The sequence below is a fragment of the Empidonax traillii genome, unplaced genomic scaffold, assembly GCF_003031625.1.
Source record: "Empidonax traillii isolate 1590-97213 ecotype Southwest subspecies unplaced genomic scaffold, ASM303162v1 scaffold1638:size97948, whole genome shotgun sequence".
NCBI lineage: Eukaryota > Metazoa > Chordata > Aves > Passeriformes > Tyrannidae > Empidonax > Empidonax traillii.
Window position 1 is genome coordinate 37,214 of NW_020956831.1, and position 12,972 is coordinate 50,185.

Here is a 12,972-nt window from a genome sequence, read left to right on the forward strand (position 1 = left end):
GGAACACCCCCACAGCTGTAGGTTTAGGGATTCCAAGGTTTTGAATTGTTCCCCCATTTCTCGCTTTGGGAACCACCTAAAAGCTGTGGGACCGGGGATTCTTCTGAGTTTTTCCCACTGTTCCCCCATTTCTCGCTTTGGGAACAGCTGTGGGATTAGGAATTCTTGTACATTTTTTAGTTCTTCCCCCATTTCTCGCTTTAGGAACGCCCCCCAGCTGTGGGATTGGGGACTCTCCAGAGTTCTTCCCACTGTTCCCCCATTTCTCGCTTTGGGAACAACCTCAAAGCTGTGGGATCAGGGACTCTTCTGCATTTTTCCCATTGTTCCCCCATTTCTCACTTTGGGAACATCCCAACAGCCCTGGGATCGGGAATTCTGAGATTTGAAAATGTTCCCCCATTTCTCGCTTTGGGAACAACCTAAAAACTGCAGGATTAGGGACTTCTTCAAGTAAGTGTTCCCCCCTTTCTCACTTTGGGAACACACTGACACTTCTGAATTTGTCCCACTGTTCTCTCATTTCTCGCTTTGGGAACAACCTAAAAGCTGTGGGATTGGGGACTCTCCAGAGTTCTTCCCATTGTTCCCCCATTTCTCGCTTTGGGAACACCCCCACAGCAGCAGGTTTAGGAATTCTGAGTTTTTCAAATGTTCCCCCATTTCTCGCTTTGGGAACATCCCCACAGCTGTAGGTTAAGGGATTCCAAGGTTTTGAATTGTTCCCCCATTTCTCGCTTTGGGAACCACCTAAAAGCTGTGGGACCGGGGATTCTTCTGAGTTTTTCCCACTGTTCCCCCATTTCTCGCTTTGGGAACAGCTGTGGGATTAGGAATTCTTGTACATTTTTTAGTTCTTCCCCCATTTCTCGCTTTAGGAACACCCCCCAGCTGTGGGACTGGGGACTCTCCAGAGTTCTTCCCACTGTTCCCCCATTTCTCGCTTTGGGAACACCCTGAGAGCTGTGGGATTGGGAATTCCCAGTCTTTAACTGTTCCCCCATTTCTCGCTTTGGGAACAACCTAAAAACTGCAGGATTAGGGACTTCTTCAAGTAAGTGTTCCCCCATTTCTCGCTTTGGGAACACACTGACACTTCTGAATTTGTCCCACTGTTCCCTCATTTCTCGCTTTGGGAACAACCTAAAAGCTGTGGGATTGGGGACTCTCCAGAGTTCTTCCCATTGTTCCCCCATTTCTCGCTTTGGGAACACCCCCACAGCTGCAGGTTTAGGAATTCTGAGTTTTTCAAATGTTCCCCCATTTCTGGCTTTGGGAACACCCCCAATCCCACATCCTGATATCCAGCACTGCCCACTGATGCTCCCATGCCACGAATTCCAAGGGACACCCAGAGCAGTTTGATTTCTCTGCACAAAGCCCAATTCCACAGTTACATTCCCAACCAACTACAGGGAATAAATAAAGTTTTGCTTCTTTTCCTCTTCTTTTTTTTTTCTTCTTCTTCTCGTTCTTCTTTTGAACAAGTCCCCCCCCCAAATTCCCCAGAGATTCCAGGTGATGCTTTGGACAGTCTGGAATTAAGGTGAAGTGGAAGCAAACCTGACAGCACACACAGCTAAGCAGATCCCGTGTTAAACGCCGACCTTACAGGAACGACCTCTTAGTTCGGAAAAGAGCGCTGGGAGAACAAAACCAAAAAAAAAAACAACCCAGACAATTCCCTCACAATTTCTAGGGATGACCCAGCAAGGACAAAAGAGCATTTTGGGGTGGTTTGGAAAGCCCAAGGACCCACGTGCTTTATGTCTTCTGCTCGAAGAGGTCGTGGTACTCCTGCTCCTCCAGCTCCCTGTTGTACTTCTCAATCTCCCTGTTGGCTTCTTCCAGGTAATCGTTCATGAATTGGTCCATCACTTGGGGAAAAATTAAGGAAAAACCTGTGGTGCAAAGGGCATTTAGGAGAAAATATCCAGGACTTTCGTGAAGTTTGTTGAATTTGGTGAAAAGCAAAGCTGGAACATAAAACCAAACTGGAAATTAGGAATAAAACAACGACAAAAGCCACGGGAAGAGATGAAAATGAGAGGAACACAGAATCATTAAGGCTGGAAAAAGACCTCTAAGATCAAGTCCAACCATTAACCCAGCACTGCCGAGGCCACCACTGACCCACGGCCCCAGGTGGTGACCAAGAACAGGAATAAACTGGAACACTGGCAAGAAATGCCAGAGTAACAACATTAAAGCCAAAAATCTGATTGTTCTCAGTGCAGTGTGTGCACACACAGAATTCCAGCCCTTTGAAAGCTTTATCAATCGTGCCCAGGCACTCAGAGATATTCCAGCACAATTTGGGTTGAAAAAAAAATACCCCTTTGACAAGCTGTGGGCCTGTAAATTATTCCCTGGGTGAGCTCATGGGCAGTTTGGGGATTGTTTTGTTGGTTCCATTCTGCTCCTTAGATCTTATCTCGGGGGAATTCAAGGCTGAGCTGTAAATGGCAAGGAACTGGCTCTTTACCACGGGTGCTGTGACACTCCACAGCTCAAAACCTTCACCAAACCCCCCCCAGGTTTGAAAGGATACAGGGGTGATAATCCATTTTGTCCCCAAAGAAATTCACAAACTGGGTGCCGTTGTAAAAATAACCAGCTGGGAGCGGATCCAAGTGACGCTTCACCTGCACGAGGGAGTAAATAGCACAAACCATTAACATTTCAAACCTGAGATGGTGCAAACACAGGCCCTAAAAACTCAGTTAGGGAAGGGAAGGACCATTTTACAGATGGCCAAGATCTTACAGCACCTCCTGCTTTCCAGAGGAACTGGGAGCTCTAAGATTTAAATCTGAAATCCCTCCTGGACGGCTCCAGTTGTGTCCCAAGGATCAACAAAGACAGCAAGTCTTAATAATAATAATAAATATTATTATTATTATTATTATTATTCAGTGCTCAGCACACTCGTTGTGGCAGGTGCTCTGTCATCCAGATGGATTTTTTTTTAGGAAATCAGCCCAGAAAAAAGAAAAGGGCTTGTAAGGAATTGCTTGCACTCACGTGGATGTTCTTTATTTCCTGAAGGGTCAACATTCCTCTGGTTTTCAGGGCTTTCCTCGGAGGTTTCTGGAGGAAGAATGAGACAGTTGCATTAGTACTGAGTGACGAGGGGATAGCAGTTTGGTTGAAAAAGAAAAAAAATCCACAAAAAGCACCCCTAAACCCAACCAAAATAGAAGCATTTCAAACATTGATTTCTAAAATGATTCAGTTACATTGAGGTGCTCACAACTGTGTTCTGAAAGCAAAATTCAAAATTCACTGATCCTACAGAAAACACTTAGGAAAGAAAAATTCAACATGTATTTTAAACCCTGGGATTTAAATGCAGCTTTAGTGCAAGAAATGAAGCAAGCTGGCACAGGGACAGAAAAACAACTTCATTTTGAGCCTGAGGAGTTTTCTGAGTCCTTTCTCTCATGCAGCAAGGGGTAACTCTCAGAACCACCTGAAACCCTAAATTAGGACTGGGGAGACTGCAAAGACTGTTCATTGTCTTGAGCTGCTCGAAGAGGAAACACTTCACACTCGAGATGAACAGTTAAGTCCCAAGTTTTCCTAAAATTAAGAGTGTTCTCCTATGTAGGAGAGCAATTCTTTACCCCTGGGAGATGGGCAGAGCATGAGGCAACCACAAAAAATCCATTATTTCCCTGCCAGAACTGAGGTGAGAACCTGAGGAGCCTTAAAAGCTGCTCTAATACTTTGCAGGAAACATTTTCCCTCCCTACACAAATTTTTAGAGCTACTGTGCAAATCCTAAGACAAAAAGAAGTAATTGGGGGTATTTTAAATTCACAAATGTTCCAGAATTTACACTGGCACGGCTTGCCCAGAGAAGCTGTGGCTGCCCCTGCATCCCTGGAAGTGTCCAAGGCCAGGCTGGAGCAACCTGGGCTGCTGGAAGGTGTGGGGTTGGAATGAGATGGCCTTTAAGGTCCCTTCCAACCCAAGCATTCGGTAATTGTGTGAATTGATGATTCTATCAATCACTGGGTGCACATTGTGCCTTCTGGGTTCCTTCCAACCTGCGCATTCCCTGCTCCCAACCTCAGCTCCTCTTGCAGGAATCCAGGCATCCTTCCAGAGCTGCACACTCGACTAACGAAGGGTGACAGAGGGAGGAAAACCCTCCATCTCCTCAGTGGATTAAACCCAGGAGGTTTAATTTAGCAAATCCAAACAAATGTTCGGCTCTGCAGCGTTCAGGTACTTGAAGGAGATTTATTTCAGGCTGCACTCGAGCTCTTGGCAATCCCAGCTCGGCTGCATCATCCCGTGTTTGTCCTGGACACAATCCATGCTGCTCCAGCATTCAGGAGCACAGCAATCCATGGAGGAGCTGCAGCAAGTCCTAAAACAACGCAGCAGTTACAGCAACTGGCAGTGCCCTTTCTGAAATGCATCTGCACCCCGGAATGGTGACACCTTGGCAGAATTAAAAAGGGATTAAAAATGGAAACGTTTCAGGGAGACACTCGGATTTCTCTTGTTGGGAAGAAATGCCAAAGGCTGAACCAAAAAGGAAAACCTGCCCACAAACCTGTTTTGCTGTTTCTCTGAGCCAATCTTTGATATCCTCTTCCTTCAGGGAGCAGCCAATGAACACAAGGAAGTATTCCTGTTGGGGGCTGCAGTCTCTGGGATCATTCCTGGAGTCAGGAGGAGTTGGTCCCTCCGGGACAGGCAGCAGGCTCAGGGAATTCGCCGAGGTGTTGTGACAGACCTCGATCACTTTATCAGAGTCTGACAAGGAGAAGGCAGAAGGAGAAGATCTAATTTAACAGCACCAGTCAGAATTCAGCACAGAAAAGATGTTTTTAAATGCATCCAGTGACACCCCCAAAAACAACCCTTCAGCAGTCATTTGCTCTTACCTGAAAACTTCACTTTGCCCATGATGTGATAAATGTTCCCAGAAAAGGGGCTTGGCTTGAGCAACGACTTAATGGCTGTTTGAAACAGAAGAAAATTACATTATCTCACTTATTTTTCCTCTCCTTGGTGCAGCTCCTGCTCAGACCTGAGCTACTGATGCCCCTAATCTACACCCCACCATGTTAACATTTCTCTGTGCTCCCATTTCTTTGCTCTGGGGTTTGGGAAATGTCCTGTATTTGGCACAAGGAAGTGGTTCCAGTGTGTGTGTGGGAAGGAAAATGGTCCTCCTTAAAACTGCTTGGCTGAGGAAAGGCATGATTTTGTATCTACTCTACTTGCCTAAAACAGAGCTCAGCCTATTTTCCAGGAGCTACAAAGAGTTATTTGGCGTAAAAAGCAGGAGCTGATGGTGATTTATAAACCGTATTTCAACACTAGCAAATAAAATTGAACAGAAAAAATAAATGGCAAATAAAAAAATAATTTAAAAAAAAAAGCACAAATGTCTCAGTCCTGGAAACCAAAAGCTACATGAGATTTTTATCTGAACAAAATCCCGTGTCAAGTTTTCCCGAGCAGACACCGAGGAACAGAATTTACTGCACTTTTAGGAAGGAAAGCTGAATTTTCAATTAAGAAGTGGACTCGGGCAGTAAGTAAATATAACTGTGTTACGTCAGTGCCTTCCTTCCCCCTTCACTCCTCGGGATTTCAAGGCTGGATTTGAGTCAAGTGGGGCAAAGTTCAGCTGCACCTTTGCACTTGCTGACGAATCGGGTCTTCTCCAGGGGGCGGCTGAACCACACGCAGATCTGCACCATGGGGGGGAACACGGGCCCTGCCCCGTACCTGCCTTCATACCTGGCACAGAAACAACCACAGAGACACAGAAAACACCTCAGCTTGTGCCTTTCACCCACCAAAGGAACACCTGGTCCCTCCCCCTCCCAAAAAGGGGGAAAAGCACCGAGCTTTTCCTCTCCGAGCCGTCTGTGAAAATGAGGCATCAACAGCGCCAGGCTGGTCAAAGGGCTCGGGGCTCCTTCTCATGGAAGAGGCAAGGAATGGTTTGGGTTGGAAGGGACCTTAAAGCTCATCCAGTTCCAACCCCCTGCCATGGGCAGGGACACCTTCCACCAGCCCAGATTGCTCCAACCTGGCCTTGGACACTTCCAGGGATCCAGGGGCAGCCACAGCTTCTCTGCCCAACCTGGGCCAGGGCCTGCCCACCCTCCCAGCCAGGAATTCCTTCCCAATATCCCATCTCAACCTCCTCTTCTACTTTAAAACCCTTCTCCCTTGCCCATGTCAAAAGTCACTCCCCCCCTCTTCTTCACAAGCCCTGTTGAAGGCTGCAAGATCTCCCTGCATGTTTTGATGCTCCTCCTGCTGCCTTTTCCTTTTCCTAACACACAGCCCACAGACAATTCCTTCCCACTGTCATCCAACTGATCAACAGCTGCCCAAAAGTTTTAAACAGAGTCAGATCCTGTGACTCTATAAAATCCTTTCTTTGCCTGCTTTCTCTCCCTCTGGCTCCACACAATCCCCAGGCAGCTCCACCATCCCAAGCCTCGTGCCAGGTTTCTCCAGGAGCCTCCAATTTACAACCAGATTTATGAATAAAAAGACACACACACACACACACACAAATCCAGGCCTGGCAAGGTATGAGAAATAAATCCTGTTTCCAGCACAGGAGTTAGGAGGGCTGACAGGTTTTTCTATGCCTGCCAAAAAAGGTGTAGCCCAGGTAAATGCACCAAGATGTGGAAAAAGAGCCCTGATCCATGAAAAATCTCCTTGGAGCTCAGTGGAAATCGTGGTGCCACGTGGTTTTGTGCCCTCAGCCTGTGCCAAGCCTGTCAGTGAGGCTGTGCCTTTTGTGAATAATTGTTCTGTTAATGGCTCCACTGACAGAGCAAGTTCATTCCAGAGAGGCTGAATAAGCTGTCAGGGTGAAATTACTCCAGTCATTCTTGACCTCACCCATCCCAATCCTTCCCAGCTAATTCCCACAGGGGTTCTTTCCCATTCTTCTGGCCAGCAGCAGCAATCTTGCCACTGATGTAAATGGTGTCCAGAAAGGAGCCTTTTTCCCCATCAAAGGGCAGCAATCGTGTACCCACTAAGAAAACTCGTCAGCTGCCTCAAAAAATGATTTACAAAGCTGCTGCCTGTTCCAAGTGAGCAGTCTTGGGGAAAAAAAAAGTATCAATGAAGTCAGTGAAACGTTTTAATCTTCCAAGTTAATTAGAAAAAGAGTTTTAATACTTCTCAAGTCTAGATACTTGCCAGCCAGGGTACATTAAATATCGAGCTCTCATCATCTGAGGACTTGAAAAACTGCTTTCTGAGAGAATTAATTCAATGTCCTCATTCCTGTAAAGAGATGAAGATTTTTTTAATTTTATAAGTTCAATAAAACAGCCACTACCTACTTACATAAAACCCAATGTGTTAGTGACAGTAAAATTAAGAGTATTTTTCCTCTGGTGGGGCAGTTGCAGTAACATAAATCACGCTCTGCAAACAAAACCCATTTCCTAATCCTCTGTATTTATATGGCCATAAATCTAAAGGGGAAAATCCCTTTTGGATGGGAAGCAATTAAGAAAATAAAAAAAAAATCTGCATTTCCTTCCTATAAATCACCAGAGTAAAAGAAGAGAACAGGAGTTTTTTTCGGATGAATTTTGGGCAGGGATTGTTGTTACCTCGTTACGATCCCCTTCTCTGCCAGGATGAAGGAAACGTTGGGATTCGCTGCTCGGATCAGGCTCTGCAGCTGCACCAGGAGGGGATGTCTCTGCTCTGTGGCGTGGCTTGTGAAAACCACATTGCTCACCAGGCCTGGGGAAGGAAATCAGAGCACAATTCACGTGTAAGCAGCGGTTACAGAAGTGATTAAAGCGATACATCAGCCACTTCTTCTCTTATTTGCCTTCCCTTCAGTCATGAAAGAGGAAAAACAGAGCAACAACAGCAAAAAAAAAAAACAACAACTAAGTACCTTTCATCTGACAGAGGCAATTCAGACTCAATCAAAAGACTCAATTAATTAAAAGAATGAATTCATACAGGAATCAATTTGAGCAGGACCAGGTTAATAAAAACCTCGAACATGTAAAGCCTCTTGGTGAATTCAACATGCAGTAAAGAGGCTGAACAGCTAAAAAAATCAGTATTTTGGACTCTTGACAGGTGCCACTTTTACAAACAGGGGAAGGCTCTGGGGTTATTTCTTGCCTTGAAAGAAAGACCCCCAAATGGCGTTCAGACAACAAAGGTGAAGCCACGAGGCATCAAAAGGCAAAAAAACAGAGCAAAAAAAAAAAAAAATCCAATTAATTTCAGTGTTACAGGATCCCTCCTTCCCAATTATATATTATATATTTGAGTTCCAGCCCAGCTCCCTCAGAGAAATTGCAGTGCCAACACTTCGGGACCGCCCAAGGATGACCTTGGAGGGCTTTTCCAACCCAAGTGGTTCCCTGATTTTAGGATGGCTGTTATTCCTTTGCTCAAGGTGGGCAGCTCAGTTCAGACCCTTTCCCATCAAGCAGAAGAGAAACTCTCCAGCATCCAGGGATAACGGATCCAGGATTTATTTCTCCTGCCCCCCAACTCATCACCCCTTAAAGATGTCATGAAGTTCACACCATCACCTGCTGCCTGCAGCTATTCCTGGTCTTCCCAGGAGTCCTGCAGAGGCTTCTTCACACAGAAATTCCTACACCAAATAATTCTGGGGCAGCTGCACCGTACCAGATGCTCCCCATCACTGCTCCTCCCATCCCTGACCCTTTCAAACTCAGATTTTCGTAACAGCCCAAGCAAATCCCCATCACTGTATTTCTCCTTTTTTTTTTTAAACTCCCACAGAAGTCTCCACTCCAATTCCAGGAACATCCATGCCCTCTCCAATATCCAGTTGCTTTGGAAGGGGGGAAGAACAGCAAGTAATGATTCAAAATTTAAGTTCTGAAATGATATCAAGTTTGGGGATATTAATCATGTAATTATGATGGAAAGTATGAGTAGGTTAAAATATGAATAAGCTCAAGGATGAATCAGCTCATAATCCCATCCCTGGAAGTGTCCAAGGCCAGGTTGGACAGAGCTTGGAGCAACCTGGGCTAGTGGAAGGTGCCCCTATTTAAACTGTCACCTGCCATCCCTGTTCCCAAGAGATGCATTTTGGGGACCACCCAGTTTGGTTTAATTCTTTATACACTGATTTAAGGAAAAAAATCCCTTGCAGCCTGGGGAACAGCACGTTCAATAGGGGCAGGAAAGGAAACAGGAGGGATGAATTAACAATACATATGTTTTAGGAAAACAATTCTTTATGTTAATTCTTTATGCTAACTCTTTATGTTCTCAATATTCTCCTTCCCTCTGCAAGTTCACCCATGGTTATAATCAGCAGAGTTTTCCCCAATTTGCAGCACCAACATTTTCCTCCAAATGGAAATAAAATAGTGATCTACATGACAGCACCTACATCCTTTCCAGCTGCAAAACAACAGTGACTTAAAAATACATATAATATACATATTTGTGTACGTATATACATATATTTATTTACACATATATGTATATATACATTTCAATATATATTTATATATACATTTACATATATATACACATATATATGGACAGTCAAATCTAAACTTGAAGAGTTTCTCCTTCAGAAAATACAGCAAAATATGGAAACCTCTGCATAGATTTGAGTTACCTGTGGGTGATTTTTAAAATTGCTTTTAATAAATAATGTCATTTTGCTTCTGTATTACTTTTGTTATTGGTTTGATCTATCTCACCAGTCCAGCAATGATATTTTCATATTTTCATCCTGAAAATATGCGTTCTGTGGTGAGAGTGAGCAGATGCCTGTGATGTTTGATAGTTTAGGCAGGGATTGTCTCTTCTCCAAGAGTTTATCCTCTGGTTACATGAATTTATAGCACAGATATACAATATAAATGCATTCATTTGGCTCAGCTGCTCGTCCTGTAGGGGCTCAAAGTCAGGAAAAGTCACACCTACCTTGGGAACACTGGTCCAAGAACTTGGGAAAAAGAAGCCTAAAAAAACCAAAAAAGTTTGTAAATCGAGGATGGATATTGTTATTTAAGTAAAGCATGTACATTTGTTGGGACACTGACAGCTACAGCCTCACTGACCAAACCATCTCCACGCTTCCTTCCCTCACTCCACACGACTGGAACATCCCCACAAGGTCACCGTAATTCCTATTTAAACAACGGGAAGCTCAATCTAAAGAATTTCGCCTCCCAAGCACGGTGGGAACTCTCCATGGGAAGACTGTAATAAGGATGCCAATTCCTGGTGCACTGTCAGACAAGTGACCATTATTTTTATAATTATTTTTCTAATTTACAAGCTTTATCATGCACACAAAGCTCGAGGGAGAATATTTTACCTGTCCCCCTTTCAACTTCCTCTCCCCCCTGCCCTGGTCTGCTATTCAGAGGTAATTTTAGGGAAAACTTTTAAGGGAAAAGCTCCATCCCAGGCTCATGGGAGAGCTGGATCTCCACAGGAACGAGCTCTGAGGCAGGAAAGGGGTTTGATTTTCTCAGCTGCAAAAGTTTTCAAGCCGAACATCCAACCCACTCTTGTCCATTCTCATGGTGAAATCACCAAGTGCAAGAGCTGCCACTGGCACTACTTGGTAAATTCTGATCAGAACCAACTTCAAAGCAAGACACAAAGAACCCACAGCACTCCTTCACGTGCTCCTGCACCTGAGGGGACAAACTCTGCTGGTTAAAGCACTGCAGGCTCTGCTGCTCTAAACGCTACTCAGGACCAGGGCTAGTAATGTGTTAGTGAGTCAGAACCAAAGAGAAATGGAACTTGTCTTGCCTCTAATTACGGAAAGCACAAGTTTAACCAGCACTCCAGCATCAAACCACCCAGAGTTTATAATATAATGTGGGTTTTATTATTTATTGACAGCCTTTGTCACAGAGACAAGAAGCAGCAGCAAGATAAGGTCTATTTACTGACTACTGCAAAGCACAAGCAGCACACTGGTTAGTGGTTAAGAACAGCCAGGAAATCTCAGGAATGCACTTTTGGAAACTGCCTGGGCAGTTCAGCTCTAAGCTGTGGTGCACAGAGCTGGATCACAAACAGAAGCCACGCTAACAACTCTGAAAACTCGAACTGCTTGCACTTACTTTGATCAACTCAGCTGCAAGGCATAATTAGAAAATCGGAGGGTTACAATCTCACAGAGAAATCTAAGGAATCATCCCCGTGTTTGCTGAAGTTTCTGGAGCACACACACACACACACATCTGCTACGAAACAGCAACCAGAGCACACCGTTTGAAAATGTCACCGACTTGGCTTGGCCGGCGTTTCCTCCCCACCCTGGCTCTGCAGTAACCCAGGACAGGTTTTAACACTTGCAGTGCTTTGCCTTCCCTGTTTCGTCATTCCCTTCCACTGAACTGGGGATTGTTTCCCTCAAGTTCCACACTTACAGGCTGCAAAGTCTTTCTTTCATGCCCCAAAGCGGTGGCAGAACCGAAAAACCCGAACTGAGACGAACGTCTCGATTTTCAGCCCAACTTCCAAAAAGGTCTTAAGAAATCACATGATTTGGAAGGATAAATCTGTTTAAGCAGATTTAGTTTGTTCTCCCAGAAGCTAAACTTAATTTATTAATATAATATATAATTATACACCAAGTGCCATCCTGATAAATAGAAGAGCACTTCCAAGTTTTAGGAGATTTAAGACACTTCACTGGCATTTAAACCATCATACATCACTGATTATTACAAAAATGGCCTCATAAACTTATAAGAGATCTATTTTGAAACACACCTGTGCTCCATGTAGCAGCTCAGGGGCTCCACACAGGTGTTCACTGCTCCAATGAGGAAGGAAGATTTGACATCTGGGTCAGGGTGAGTCTGCAGAGCTTGCACGACATCAATAACGTCGGAGTATCTGCAAGGAAACAAAAGGAAAGCTGGTTTTAGGGAGACAGAAGGGCACGTTGCACCACTCAGGAATAAATCCAAGAAGGTTGGATTCCCCCAAAAAAAGTCCTTTGAATAGTGGGAAAGCAGCTCAAAACTTGGCAAAGGCAAATTAAGGCAATCCAGACAGATCAAGCTGATGGAGAGTTACATTAAAAATAAAAATAATTATTGACAATGCAGAGAGAAAAGCAGGATAAACCTGGCACTGGAAAGTCCAGCTTTCAGGAAGCACAAAAAGCATAATGTAACAAAAATAAATTATACTTAATGCCAAGCATGTTAAACACATGCTGTGATTCTGGGCTGTGAGTTCCCATGGCTTCCATATGACTGAAGGAATATCCCATGGACACTCCTTCCAAAGGAGCACCAGGCCATAACATCAAGAGGTGCAGAAAAGCTGAGCTTACACATCAACCAGCACTCCCAGAGTGCCACCCTGCAGCTCGGAATTTTAGAGGGAAACAGGAAGGGAACAGAAAAATCCCTTATTCTTTGCAACATTCCCAGGGTTTCAAACACTTACCCCTGCAGGACCACCAGGAGCCTCTTGTTGTTTTTGGAGAACACGGACTGATGGCCCCCCAGGTTCTGCTGAGCCTCCAGGACCCCGGACAGGAACCTCTGGAAATGGCTGGCACTGAAACACTCAGGACTGTCCATGGTTTGCCTGTAAACAATCCACCTGAACAAGAGGAAACAAGGAAAGGGGTTCAGGCTCTGTGACATAACATTTCTGTCCTCTTTTGGTTTTGAACCAGCAGAGCTAAAATAAATCTGACAGCCCCAGGATTCCACATCTCTCACCATCCCATCATCAGCTCAGTCCACTCGACCCCGTGGGAAAGGGGGATTTATTTGGTTTTCTGTCCTTTCCAGCACAGGCACATTCTTTTACATCAGTGCCAAAAGGTTTGTGGTTTTTAATTTTGGTTGGTTGGTATTTTTAATAAAGCGATGTTGAACAGCTTTGTTTCCAAGCTGTACATCCCAGCAGATAACTCTGCCCACTGTCAGCGAGGCAGTAAACAAAAATGAT

At 44.7% G+C, this 12,972-nt stretch overlaps 1 protein-coding gene across 1 annotated transcript in view; it reads right to left on the reverse strand.

The window, feature by feature from the left end:
- Nucleotides 1–388: 388 nt before the first annotated feature.
- The window catches only part of CUNH20orf194 (chromosome unknown C20orf194 homolog), a 52,945-nt gene continuing 40,361 nt past the window's right edge, over nt 389–12,972 (reverse strand). The window contains exons 27-39 of the mRNA XM_027908171.1: nt 12,460–12,618; nt 11,773–11,898; nt 9,958–9,995; nt 7,623–7,758; nt 7,201–7,287; nt 5,660–5,766; nt 4,902–4,976; nt 4,568–4,770; nt 3,025–3,090; nt 2,552–2,645; nt 1,144–1,877; nt 543–750; nt 389–422 (exon numbers count right to left, since the gene is read on the reverse strand). Of these exons, the coding sequence (XP_027763972.1) occupies nt 1,765–1,877; nt 2,552–2,645; nt 3,025–3,090; nt 4,568–4,770; nt 4,902–4,976; nt 5,660–5,766; nt 7,201–7,287; nt 7,623–7,758; nt 9,958–9,995; nt 11,773–11,898; nt 12,460–12,618 (1,204 nt within the window). The 3' untranslated portion in view covers nt 389–422; nt 543–750; nt 1,144–1,764. The remainder of the gene's footprint in view (nt 423–542; nt 751–1,143; nt 1,878–2,551; nt 2,646–3,024; nt 3,091–4,567; nt 4,771–4,901; nt 4,977–5,659; nt 5,767–7,200; nt 7,288–7,622; nt 7,759–9,957; nt 9,996–11,772; nt 11,899–12,459; nt 12,619–12,972) is intronic.